General features: G+C 37.9%; 1 protein-coding gene across 1 annotated transcript in view; it reads right to left on the bottom strand.

Annotated features, from left to right (window-relative positions):
• Positions 1 to 5,083: 5,083 nt before the first annotated feature.
• LOC128216740 (tyrosine-protein phosphatase non-receptor type 12-like) overlaps positions 5,084 to 12,937 on the bottom strand; it is a 63,589-nt gene continuing 55,735 nt past the window's right edge. Inside the window, exons 15-16 of the mRNA XM_052923396.1 lie at positions 11,818 to 11,853; positions 5,084 to 11,309 (exon numbers count right to left, since the gene is read on the bottom strand). Coding sequence (XP_052779356.1) covers positions 11,239 to 11,309; positions 11,818 to 11,853 — 107 coding nt within the window. The 3' untranslated portion in view covers positions 5,084 to 11,238. The remainder of the gene's footprint in view (positions 11,310 to 11,817; positions 11,854 to 12,937) is intronic.

Raw genomic sequence — 12,937 nt, 5'->3', positions numbered from 1 at the left:
TATATCCTCCTGTGTGCATCGGTTTTATTAAATGGAGCACGAAAGCTCACTCATGGCAGCAAGTGCTAATTCTTCCTGTGCATCGGTTTAACTAAATAGACAACGAGATGTCCCAGTGCTATATCTTCCTGTGCATCGGTTAAACTAAATAGACAGCGAGATGTCCCAGTGCTATATCTTCCTGTGCATCGGTTAAACTAAATAGACAACGAGATGTCCCAGTGCTATATCTTCCTGTGCATCGGTTTCACTAAATAGACAACGAGATGTCCCAGTGCTAAATCTTCCTGTGCATCGGTTTCACTAAATAGACAACGAGGTGTCCCAGTGCTATATCTTCCTGTGCATCGGTTTCACTAAATAGACAACGAGGTGTCCCAGTGCTATATCTTCCTGTGCATCGGTTTCACTAAATAGACAACGAGGTGTCCCAGTGCTATATCTTCCTGTGCATCGGTTTCACTAAATAGACAACGAGGTGTCCCAGTGCTATATCTTCCTGTGCATCGGTTTCACTAAATAGACAACGATATGTTCCAGTGCTATATCTTCCTGTGCATCGGTTTAACTAAATAGACAACGAGGTGTCCCAGTGCTATATCTTCCTGTGCATCGGTTTCACTAAATAGACAACGAGGTGTCCCAGTGCTATATCTTCCTGTGCATCGGTTTCACTAAATAGACAACGAGATGTCCCAGTGCTATATCTTCCTGTGAATCGGTTTAACTAAATAGACAACGAGATGTCCCAGTGCTATATCTTCCTGTGCATCGGTTTCACTAAATAGACAACGAGATGTCCCAGTGCTATATCTTCCTGTGCATCGGTTTCACTAAATAAACAACGAGGTGTCCCAGTGCTATATCTTCCTGTGCATCGGTTTAACTAAATAGACAACGAGATGTCCCAGTGCTATATCTTCCTGTGCATCGGTTTAACTAAATAGACAACGAGATGTCCCAGTGCTATATCTTCCTGTGCATCGGTTTAACTAAATAGACAACGATATGTCCCAGTGCTATATCTTCCTGTGCATCGGTTAAACTAAATAGACAACGAGATGTCCCAGTGCTATATCTTCCTGTGCATCGGTTTCACTAAATAGACAACGAGATGTCCCAGTGCTAAATCAGCCTGTGCATCGGTTAAACTAAATAGACAACGAGATGTCCCAGTGCTAAATCTTCCTGTGCATCGGTTTAACTAAATAGACAACGAGATGTCCCAGTGCTAAATCTTCCTGTGCATCGGTTTCACTAAATAGACAACGAGATGTCCCAGTGCTATATCTTCCTGTGCATCGGTTTCACTAAATAGACAACGAGATGTCCCAGTGCTATATCTTCCTGTGCATCGGTTTCACTAAATAGACAGCGAGATGTCCCAGTGCTATATCTTCCTGTGCATCGGTTTAACTAAATAGACAACGAGATGTCCCAGTGCTATATCTTCCTGTGCATCGGTTAAACTAAATAGACAACGAGATGTCCCAGTGCTATATCTTCCTGTGCATCGGTTAAACTAAATAGACAGCGAGATGTCCCAGTGCTATATCTTCCTGTGCATCGGTTTAACTAAATAGACAACGAGGTGTCCCAGTGCTATATCTTCCTGTGCATCGGTTTCACTAAATAGACAACAAGGTGTCCCAGTGCTATATCTTCCTGTGCATCGGTTTAACTAAATAGACAACGAGATGTCCCAGTGCTATATCTTCCTGTGCATCGGTTTAACTAAATAGACAACGATATGTCCCAGTGCTATATCTTCCTGTGCATCGGTTAAACTAAATAGACAACGAGATGTCCCAGTGCTATATCTTCCTGTGCATCGGTTTCACTAAATAGACAACGAGATGTCCCAGTGCTAAATCAGCCTGTGCATCGGTTAAACTAAATAGACAACGAGATGTCCCAGTGCTATATCTTCCTGTGCATCGGTTTCACTAAATAGACAACGAGATGTCTCAGTGCTAAATCTTCCTGTGCATCGGTTTCACTAAATAGACAACGAGATGTCCCAGTGCTATATCTTCCTGTGCATCGGTTTCACTAAATAGACAACGAGATGTCCCAGTGCTAAATCTTCCTGTGCATCGGTTTAACTAAATAGACAACGAGATGTCTCAGTGCTAAATCTTCCTGTGCATCGGTTTAACTAAATAGACAACGAGATGTCCCAGTGCTATATCTTCCTGTGCATCGGTTTAACTAAATAGACAACGAGATGTCCCAGTGCTATATCTTCCTGTGCATCGGTTTCACTAAATAGACAACGAGATGTCCCAGTGCTAAATCTTCCTGTGCATCGGTTTCACTAAATAGACAGCGAGATGTCCCAGTGCTATATCTTCCTGTGCATCGGTTTCACTAAATAGACAACGAGATGTCCCAGTGCTATATCTTCCTGTGCATCGGTTAAACTAAATAGACAACGAGATGTCCCAGTGCTATATCTTCCTGTGCATCGGTTAAACTAAATAGACAGCGAGATGTCCCAGTGCTATATCTTCCTGTGCATCGGTTTAACTAAATAGACAACGAGGTGTCCCAGTGCTATATCTTCCTGTGCATCGGTTTCACTAAATAGACAACAAGGTGTCCCAGTGCTATATCTTCCTGTACGGTTTTACTAAATAGAGCACAAGGTGAGCCAGTGTTATATCTTCATGTGCATCTGTTTAACTATACAATGGAGCACGAAAGCTCATTCAAGCCAAGCCAGTGCCATATCTTTCTGTGTATCTGTTTAACTAAATGGAGCACGAAAGCTCACTCAAGCCAGGCCAGTGCCATATCTTTCTGTGTATCTGTTTAACTAAATGGAGCACGAAAGCTCACTCAAGCCAGGCCAGTGCCATATCTTTCTGTGTATCTGTTTAACTAAATGGAGCACGAAAGCTCACTCATGGCAAGCAAGTGCTATTTTTTTCTGTGTATCAGTTTAACTAAATGGAGTACGAAAGCTCACTCATGGCAAGCAAGTGCTATTTCTTTTTGTGTATCAGTTTAACTAAATGGAGTACGAAAGCTCACTCATGGCAAGCAAGTGCTATTTCTTTCTGTGTATCAGTTTAACTAAATGGAGTACGAAAGCTCACTCATGGCAAGCAAGTGCTATTTCTTTCTGTGTATCAGTTTAACTAAATGGAGCACGAAAGCTCACTCATGGCAAGCAAGTGCTATTTCTTTCTGTGTATCAGTTTAACTAAATGGAGCACGAAAGCTCACTCATGGCAAGCAAGTGCTATTTCTTTCTGTGTATCAGTTTAACTAAATGGAGCACGAAAGCTCACTCATGGCAAGCAAGTGCTATTTCTTTCTGTGTATCAGTTTAACTAAATGGAGCATGAAAGCTCACTCATGGCAAGCAAGTGCTATTTCTTTCTGTGTATCAGTTTAACTAAATGGAGTACGAAAGCTCATTCATGGCAAGCAAGTGCTATTTCTTTCTGTGTATCTGTTTAACTAAATGGAGCACGAAAGCTCACTCATGGCAAGCAAGTGCTATTTCTTTCTGTGTATCTGTTTAACTAAATGGAGCACGAAAGCTCACTCATGGCAAGCAAGTGCTATTTCTTTCTGTGTATCTGTTTAACTAAATGGAGCACGAAAGCTCACTCATGGCAAGCAAGTGCTATTTCTTTCTGTGTATCTGTTTAACTAAATGGAGCACGAAAGCTCACTCATGGCAAGCAAGTGCTATTTCTTTCTGTGTATCTGTTTAACTAAATGGAGTACGAAAGCTCATTCATGGCAAGCAAGTGCTATTTCTTTCTGTGTATCTGTTTAACTAAATGGAGCACGAAAGCTCACTCATGGCAAGCAAGTGCTATTTCTTTCTGTGTATCAGTTTAACTAAATGGAGGACGAAAGCTCACTCATGGCAAGCAAGTGCTATTTCTTTCTGTGTATCTGTTTAACTAAATGGAGCACGAAAGCTCACTCATGGCAAGCAAGTGCTATTTCTTTCTGTGTATCTGTTTAACTAAATGGAGCACGAAAGCTCATTCATGGCAAGCAAGTGCTATTTCTTTCTGTGTATCAGTTTAACTAAATGGAGTACGAAAGCTCATTCATGGCAAGCAAGTGCTATTTCTTTCTGTGTATCAGTTTAACTAAATGGAGCACGAAAGCTCACTCATGGCAAGCAAGTGCTATTTCACTTATGGTTCGCCAGTGTTATATCTTACTGTACATCGGTTTAACTAAATGGAGCACAAAGTGTTTGCTTATGGTGAGCCAGTGTTATTTTTTCCTGTGCTTTGATTATTCTAAATAAATCGCAAATCAAATGTATTCAATTAATGATTAGCCATTGCTTTATCTTTCTGTGCACCAGGTTAGCTAAAAGGAGCACAAATCCTGCACGGTGAGCCAGTGTATCATATTCCTGTGCACTAAGCTCAAAGTGCTTGCTCATGGTAAGCCGGTTTGATCATTCGTTGTCCGCCTTGAACATTTAGAATTTTAACAATGTGAAGGTCACATGTAAATTCAGTTTTAAATATACTTGGTCATAGCATTGGTCTCTATAAATGTAAGCAAATCAGGTCATAAACGGTGACACCTGCATATATTCAGTAATAAAATACTCTAATAGCTAAATCTTTTATCGATGTCTTTCGAACTTGGTACTAATATAGTGCTTCAAGTACGGCAATTAAGAACATGCTGTGTCAAAACTAGGTCATTAGGTCCAGTTTTGTTCTACCAACTAGTAATGAATGTTCATAAGACTAATTGACTTGTTAAGATTGTTAACTTATGAGGGGTTATACAGACCAAAACCTAGTACAATGCATAGGTCACTACCTCATGTATAAAGGTACTACATTATTTTTCTGATTTTTTTTAACTTTTTACAATTCACATTTTTTAACCATTCTCATCAAACTTGGTTGAATATTTTGTGTACCGATATCAAGGCCAAACATGCTCGTAAAGAGCTATATGTATGCTATTCAATCAAGTACCAGTATGTTACATATGGCCTTCATCGCCTTCTTGATTCCTGCTTTTACAAAATAATTTGACAAAACATTCTTTGATTTCGCGAGGATGGTAGTAACAAGAGCCCAACAAAGCAACAAGAATATTTTATTGATAAAAAAATCACATGTATAAAATATGTAGAAAAATAGTATAAAAAATGATCTTTACAATTAGCAACATAACAACAAACATTTCATAACTAGACACTCAAAAATATTAACAAGAAAAAAATATGAAACAAAAGCAAACATAAGAGAGGTGGTCTGATGCATGTGTGGGCTGTCCTGTGTTGTTGCATGTGTGGGCTGTCCTGTGTTGTTGCATGTGTGGGCTGTCCTGTGTTGTTGCATGTGCAGGCTGTCCCGTATTGTTGCATGTGCAGGCTGTCCCGTATTGTTGCATGTGTGGGCTGTCCCGTATTGTTGCATGTGCAGGCTGTCCTGTATTGTTGCATGTGTGGGCTGTCTTGTGTTGTTGCATGTGTGGGCTGTCTTGTGTTGTTGCATGAGTGGGCTGTCCTGTGTTGTTGCACGTGTGGGTTGTCTTGTGTTGTTGCATGTGTGGGCTGTCCTGTATTGTTGCATGAGTGGGCTGTCCTGTGTTGTTGCATGTGTGGGCTGTCTTGTATTGTTGTATGAGTGGGCTGTCCTGTATTGTTGCATATGTGGGCTGCCTTGTATTGTTGCATGAGTGGGCTGTCCTGTGTTGTTGCACGTGTGGGCTGTCTTGTGTTGTTGTATGTGTGGGCTGTCCTGTGTTGTTGCACATGTGGGCTGTCCTGTGTTGTTGCACGTGTGGGCTGTCTTGTGTTGTTGCACGTGTGGGCTGTCCTGTGTTGTTGCACGTGTGGGCTGTCCTGTGTTGTTGCACGTGTGGGCTGTCTTGTGTTGTTGCACCTGTGGGCTGTCTTGTGTTGTTGCACGTGTGGGCTCTCTTGTGTTGTTGCACGTGTGGGCTGTGTTGTTTCATGTGTGGGCTGTCCTGTGTTGTTGCACCTGTGGGCTGTCCTGTGTTGTTGCACGTGTGGGCTGTCTTGTGTTGTTGCACCTGTGGGCTGTCTTGTGTTGTTGCACGTGTGGGCTGTCTTGTGTTGTTGCACATGTGGGCTGTCCTGTGTTGTTGCACGTGTGGGCTGTCTTGTGTTGTTGCACGTGTGGGCTGTCCTGTGTTGTTGCACGTGTGGGCTGTCCTGTGTTGTTGCACGTGTGGGCTGTCTTGTGTTGTTGCACCTGTGGGCTGTCTTGTGTTGTTGCACGTGTGGGCTCTCTTGTGTTGTTGCACGTGTGGGCTGTGTTGTTTCATGTGTGGGCTGTCCTGTGTTGTTGCACCTGTGGGCTGTCCTGTGTTGTTGCACGTGTGGGCTGTCTTGTGTTGTTGCACCTGTGGGCTGTCTTGTGTTGTTGCACATGTGGGCTGTCTTGTGTTGTTGCACCTGTGGGCTGTCCTGTGTTGTTGCACCTGTGGGCTGTCCTGTGTTGTTGCATGGTGGGCTGTGTTGTTGCATGTGTGGGTTGTCCTGTGTTGTTGCATGTGTGGGCTGTCTTGTGTTGTTGCATGTGTGGGCTATCTTGTGTTGTTGCATGTGTGGGCTGTCTTCTGTTGTTGCACATGTGGGCTGTCTTGTGTTGTTGCACATGTGGGCTGTTTTGTGTTGTTGCACGTGTGGGCTGTCTTGTGTTGTTGCACGTGTGGGCTGTCTTGTGTTGTTGCACATGTGGGCTGTCTTGTTTTGTTGCATGTGTGGGCTGTCCTGAGTTGCTGCATGTGTGGGCTGTCTTGTGTTGTTGCATGTGTAGGCTGTCTTGTGTTGTTGAATGTGTGGGCTGTCTTGTGTTGTTGCATGTGTGGGCTGTTCTGCATTGTTGCATGTGTTGTCGTTGCATGTGTAGACTCATGTGTTGTTGTTGCATGTGTAGGCTGTCATGTGTTGTTGTTGCATGTGTAGGCTGTCATGTGTTGTTGTTGCATGTGTAGGCTGTCTTGTGTTGTTGCATGTGTGGGCTGTCATGTGTTGTTGTTGCATGTGTAGGCTGTCTTGTGTTGTTGCATGTGTGGGCTGTCATGTGTTGTTGTTGCATGTGTAGGCTGTCTTGTGTTGTTGTTGCATGTGTAGGCTGTCATGTGTTGTTGTTGCATGTGTAGGCTGTCTTGTGTTGTTGCATGTGTGGGCTGTCATGTGTTGTTGTTGCATGTGTAGGCTGTCATGTGTTGTTGTTGCATGTGTAGGCTGTCATGTGTTGTTGTTGCATGTGTAGGCTGTCTTGTGTTGTTGCATGTGTGGGCTGTCATGTGTTGTTGTTGCATGTGTAGGCTGTCTTGTGTTGTTGCATGTGTGGGCTGTCATGTGTTGTTGTTGCATGTGTAGGCTGTCTTGTGTTGTTGCATGTGTGGGCTGTCATGTGTTGTTGTTGCATGTGTAGGCTGTCTTGTGTTGTTGCATGTGTAGGCTGTCATGTGTTGTTGTTGCATGTGTAGGCTGTCTTGTGTTGTTGCATGTGTGGGCTGTCATGTGTTGTTGTTGCATGTGTAGGCTGTCTTGTGTTGTTGCATGTGTGGGCTGTCATGTGTTGTTGCATGTGTAGGCTGTGTGTGTGGCCACAAGGGCCTAAAAATACATTTGGTTCAGGTTACCTGGCCCTACCTATAAAACAGGCACCAACCATACCATTTTTATAGTCAGTTGGTAAAAAAATGAATATATATATTTTTTTAAACATTGAACTCTTTATACAGAAAATTACTCAAACACCAAACTCGAATGATGAAATTGTATTATATATGAATGATAATAAAAAGCCTACCATCCTACCCATTTTTGTAAAGGATGTAACCCTAACCAAACCATTGCTTTTGGCCTAGGCTAGCCCCTGTAGTTTCCACTGTATTGTGTACATGTATATAACTAGCAAATCAAGGCTGAAACCTTTAAGAGAGGTATAATGTAAGCTTTGTGAAAGGTGAACGCAGGAGAAGTGATATGAACAGTAAGGAAGTCATGATATGTTCATGTACATGTAAAAATGTCTAAAGTATCTAATCAATTTTAATGACAGTAATGGATATTTATAAATGACCATTTACAAAGTTATGTGGTTTTCAACCCCATATTAAATTCATGCAATCAGGAAGCCACATAACACACATGCTTGATAAATGGATCTTGGAATGTATTAATGATATTTGACAAGCTCAAATTAATGTTTATAAAATCATGTTAACACTGCAATGACAGAAAAAAGGTAAATCAAAAATCACCCCAAAAAAACATTGAAATTCAGACATGTCACTACAAACAACTAGCACACATTTAAAAAAATAAGCAATCCAACTGCAGTAACTGATTTAACTTTTTGACATCTCATATAAACTAAAAAATACTTTTTTAACATAATTATTTGACAATGTAATGAATCTTAAACACAATGATGTTCATGATGTCCATGAATAAGTATTAAATAATAATCATAAAAGAAACACAATTTGTTTTCTTTAAAGAGAACCAGCTCTCTGTTACTCTTAAAGTCAAGTTAAACACACAGTGTAATTAAGGAATGAATTGGCTTGATGTCATTTTCAGGGTATGAACGCAATTGGGCTGGTCAAAGTGTGTGGAGTCCAAAGAACTCCACGAGTACTTTGACCAGCCCAATTGCGTTCATATCCCCGATAATGACATCAAGCCCGCAATTCATTACTTATATTTACACCAATAGTTCATTATTTCATTCAAGAAATGTTAAAAATACTTAATTTCATTTAAAAAAAACTTTTCAGTAAGCCCTACCCATTCTGTAAAAAGAACGACCGGAAGCATTTTTTTATATGACGTCACAATATCGCGGGAAAAGATCGACCAAACCACTTTTAAACGTAAAAATCAAACAGTTATGGCAACTACACATTTAAAATTTAAAAAACTAACACTTCCTAAAATGTTTATTTATATTTTACGGGACCTTCTGACACAATACAAACAATAACAAGACAAATATTTTTCATGTATATTGTTATGCAATGAATTGCGATCCGATCATATCTGAAGATGTTCATCGATTGATGAACGCAATTGCCGAAATGACGTTCATTTAAGGAATGGAAGTTGAGGTGTAAATATATAGTTATGAATACTAACACATTAAACAAATATGGTCCACTTTCTTGGGGAATGATTACATGGAATGCTTTGTAAAATTTAAGGTTACATTCTTTTAGATCAGTTGATGCAAGGTTTTTTATTTCATATGTGTTTTGCATTTTAAAAACACTTACACATACAATGTAGATAATAAAGATTGAAATATAGATTCAAAGTAATATCAACAGCATTGGTTGAGAACCTAAATTAGGCTGGTACCTAAATTAGGCTACCTAAATTAGGCTGGTACCTAAATTTCACCCACCCATTTTAGAGTGCCACACAGCCTTAATTAATAATTTAAACGAAATCATCACAAAGAGTGTATCATACATCATATACATGTACACAACTCTCAGACATCCTTTTGTATAATTGCTTTTTAACATAAATAAAAATAATGTGAAAGTTATAGATAAATGTCTCAAAGAAAACAAACACAAGCAGACATTTGGATGAAATCAGGGGTGCCAAGACATGCCGTGCCATGTTTTTATGAAATCTGTTTTTCAATAAAGATGGAAAATGTAGAGAAAACATCAAAAGAGGCCTGACTTCAGACTTCAAGTATGATTTTAAACAAATAATTCTTTGTCGAATATTAAAGAATTTATTCTAATCTTTATCTGGTAGCAGTCTGACATAACATGCCTTAAATAAATAATTCAAGGGATTAGACTATAAGTGGTGCATTAAAGAATAGCTGTGAAAACTGTTAACACATAGTGTATAAATGACAATACATTGTAAGTGAAATATATTCAAAGGTTCATTGGGTTGCCTACAATGCATGACGCCATTTATTTATATAATACATATAATCTAACTATATACCCTGACATGTTTGTTTAATGTACGTGCCAAAATCTCTTTTTGTTCAATCTTTACATATATGTTAAAATTCAAGGGCTGTGATTAAGAAAAATCTCAAGTCTGAGTTCAGACTTAAGTGGCAAAACTGGAAATCTTCATTTCATTGTAACTTTCTATCTAGTCGAGTTATGCACATGAATGCTGCTAAATGTTATAACTATTTGAAATTGTACATTTATTCGCTTTTATTTTTGGACAACAAATAGAATTAAATTAAAGTGCTTTTATTCTGAGTCTGAGGCTAGACTTGGACTTGAGACTGTTTGTTATTATGGCCTCTGATCTAATGTCGATCAACAGCATTTGAAACAGATCAATTTCTTCGACAAACATACATCAACAACAACAACAACAAAAAATTAAATATAATATTAAATATAATCCCATAGCATATGTTAACAAAGTTGGTTAAATGTAGAAAGACTATAGTAGCACAAACATAAAACATGACAAACTATTTACAAGGCTACCAGTAATCCACCTTAAATAGCTATCATAAGATTAAAGGATATTATTAATAGAGAACATTTGGAGAGAAACATTACAGGCTCTACTTTCATTTAAATCTGTTTCAATATATCACAAACATAAAACAAAATTGCGTAACATGTATGGCAATCTGATGTACATATTTCTATAAAATACTTTCACACAAGACTAATGAAGCGCATCAAAACAATCCGTGGATCCCATTAAAATGAGCAAAAATCAACAACAAGGTACCACCAACAAACCAGCTACTTATTCAGAGTTTTCTCATTTTATGGAACAAAACCATTTTGCCTTATAATGCCATGGCAACGATATCTCATCTTGCAACATTGTTTATTGATCCCTTGGAAATTGCATGACATAATATGTAACAATTTTGCAAAATAATATTAATAAATTCAACATTACTATAATACAATATTTTGAGTACTTTTCTTATAACTATTTATAATGCTTGCTCTATTACACTTTGACTATAACATCTATTACATGTATTTCATGTATAACATCTATTATATGTATACATCTATTACATCTATTACATGTATTTCATGTATAACATCTATTACATGTATACATCTATTACATCTATTACATGTATTTCATGTATAACATTTATTATATGTATACATCTATTACATGTATTTCATGTATAACATCTATTATATGTATTTCATCCATTACATCTATTACATGTATTTCATGTATAACATCTATTATATGTATTACATCTATTTCATCTATTACGTTTTTTTCCACGCCTTAGGTTGATCCTTTTTACCCTTTGGCTTTTTCCCTATCCGTTTTCCAAATCCTGAAACGTGGCAAAAATAGTTGTTTACAATAATCTTTTACAATTATATGAAAACTCAAAGCTCACAATTTCATTAAACTCGATCATTTGTGAAGCAAATCACATAATTAAGGATTAAGAAATATATTAAATTAATTTAGGATACATTTTTTTTTATATTGCTATGTTTACGGTCAAAATAAGTAAGCAGTATTTTACACATGTTAGTGTTATCATGATTGGTTTGGCTTTATTTGATGTTTGTAAGCACATAACTGTCTTATGGTAGACTGTTACAACTGTTTTATGGTAGACTGTTACTCTTTTTTTATACACAAAAGCCACCGGCTTACTACCTCTGAGGTAAAGGGAAATTAAACAGTTAACTGTTTTATGTTTATCTTACAAGTCTAATAAGCTAGATTATATTATAATTCTGTCAAGCCTTCATGAGCTGGGCTGATAAAAAGGACCCCATCCCCAACTGGTAAAATACACCAAGACTGGAAACATATATATATATATATACCTGGCACATCAGTGGTGTTCGTGCTGTCTTGTGGTGCTGAAATATTAAGTGTTGTATGAACATTTTCATTATGGCACATGTATTCTTATTTTGATGCGAATAAATATACAATAAAAATAAAGTGAAAAAATGAAAGCTGTGCTTCATAATCACTTTGTTTAAAATGATCTGGCCCCAATTTCTCAAAAATTTCTTTAGTTCCTTCTGGGAGTAAGATTACAGGGAGAGGAAACCAAGCTATACAGCATAAGTCAGTCTGAATATGCTGTCGTCGGTTGATTTTATCACTGATAACAATGATTCGATCGATATCAGCGCGCGCTTCAAGATTTACAGCGATGCGGTATGGAGTGAAATATGTACACGCCTTCACAAAATGGTCATTTCTAAAGTATTAAACTTAAGATTTTTACAATTTATACACTGATATAAAGTGTATTATTGGTCCCAGGTTCCTTATAAAGGTAATATTTACTTCTTTAAGAGTCATTAGACTTTATTATATAGGATCTATCATTATGATAATGAAATGAACCATTTTTCAATTATCAAAATCATATCTAAGGTATGTATTTGAATAATAGAAATAAGCTACTGAAGCCTGTTAAGATTAAGAAGTTTCAAGATAGTGGGGCTTGAAGACATTCTGTGATTTCATGCTGTACTTCTCCATTATGTTCCGCGCCAATGTAGATGGGGACTATCTCAAAAAATGTGACAGTATTCAGAATTAAATAAAAAATAAAGTTGTTCTACCTGCAGATTTTAAGTACAAAGCTCAATTTATGGCATGTAGTTTCTTTACTTTGCTAGTAATTATTAAGTGCACAGCTTCTAATGAGAAGCATTGCAAACACTAAAATTTGCAAAAACCCTTCACAAAAGGAGCAAAACAAGCAACAACTACAGTATGCTACCTATGAAAAATGTTTTTAAAAAGAAAATCTTTGAAATAAAGAAAAAAAATCTCAATGAAATAAACTGCAGGCTTTTGTGCTTCTAGTGTAATCTTGTAACACATTTGTGTGCTGTTATCAGTCTTCTCTTGCTCAAAATCAGCTGCGTGAATGTCCAGTTATTAATGATTAGTTACATACAATTAGAATAATATTATATCAAT

This window comes from Mya arenaria, chromosome 14 (assembly GCF_026914265.1).
Source record: "Mya arenaria isolate MELC-2E11 chromosome 14, ASM2691426v1".
NCBI lineage: Eukaryota > Metazoa > Mollusca > Bivalvia > Myida > Myidae > Mya > Mya arenaria.
Note: the sequence above shows the minus strand (reverse complement) of the source record. Positions and strands in the feature narration are given on the sequence as shown.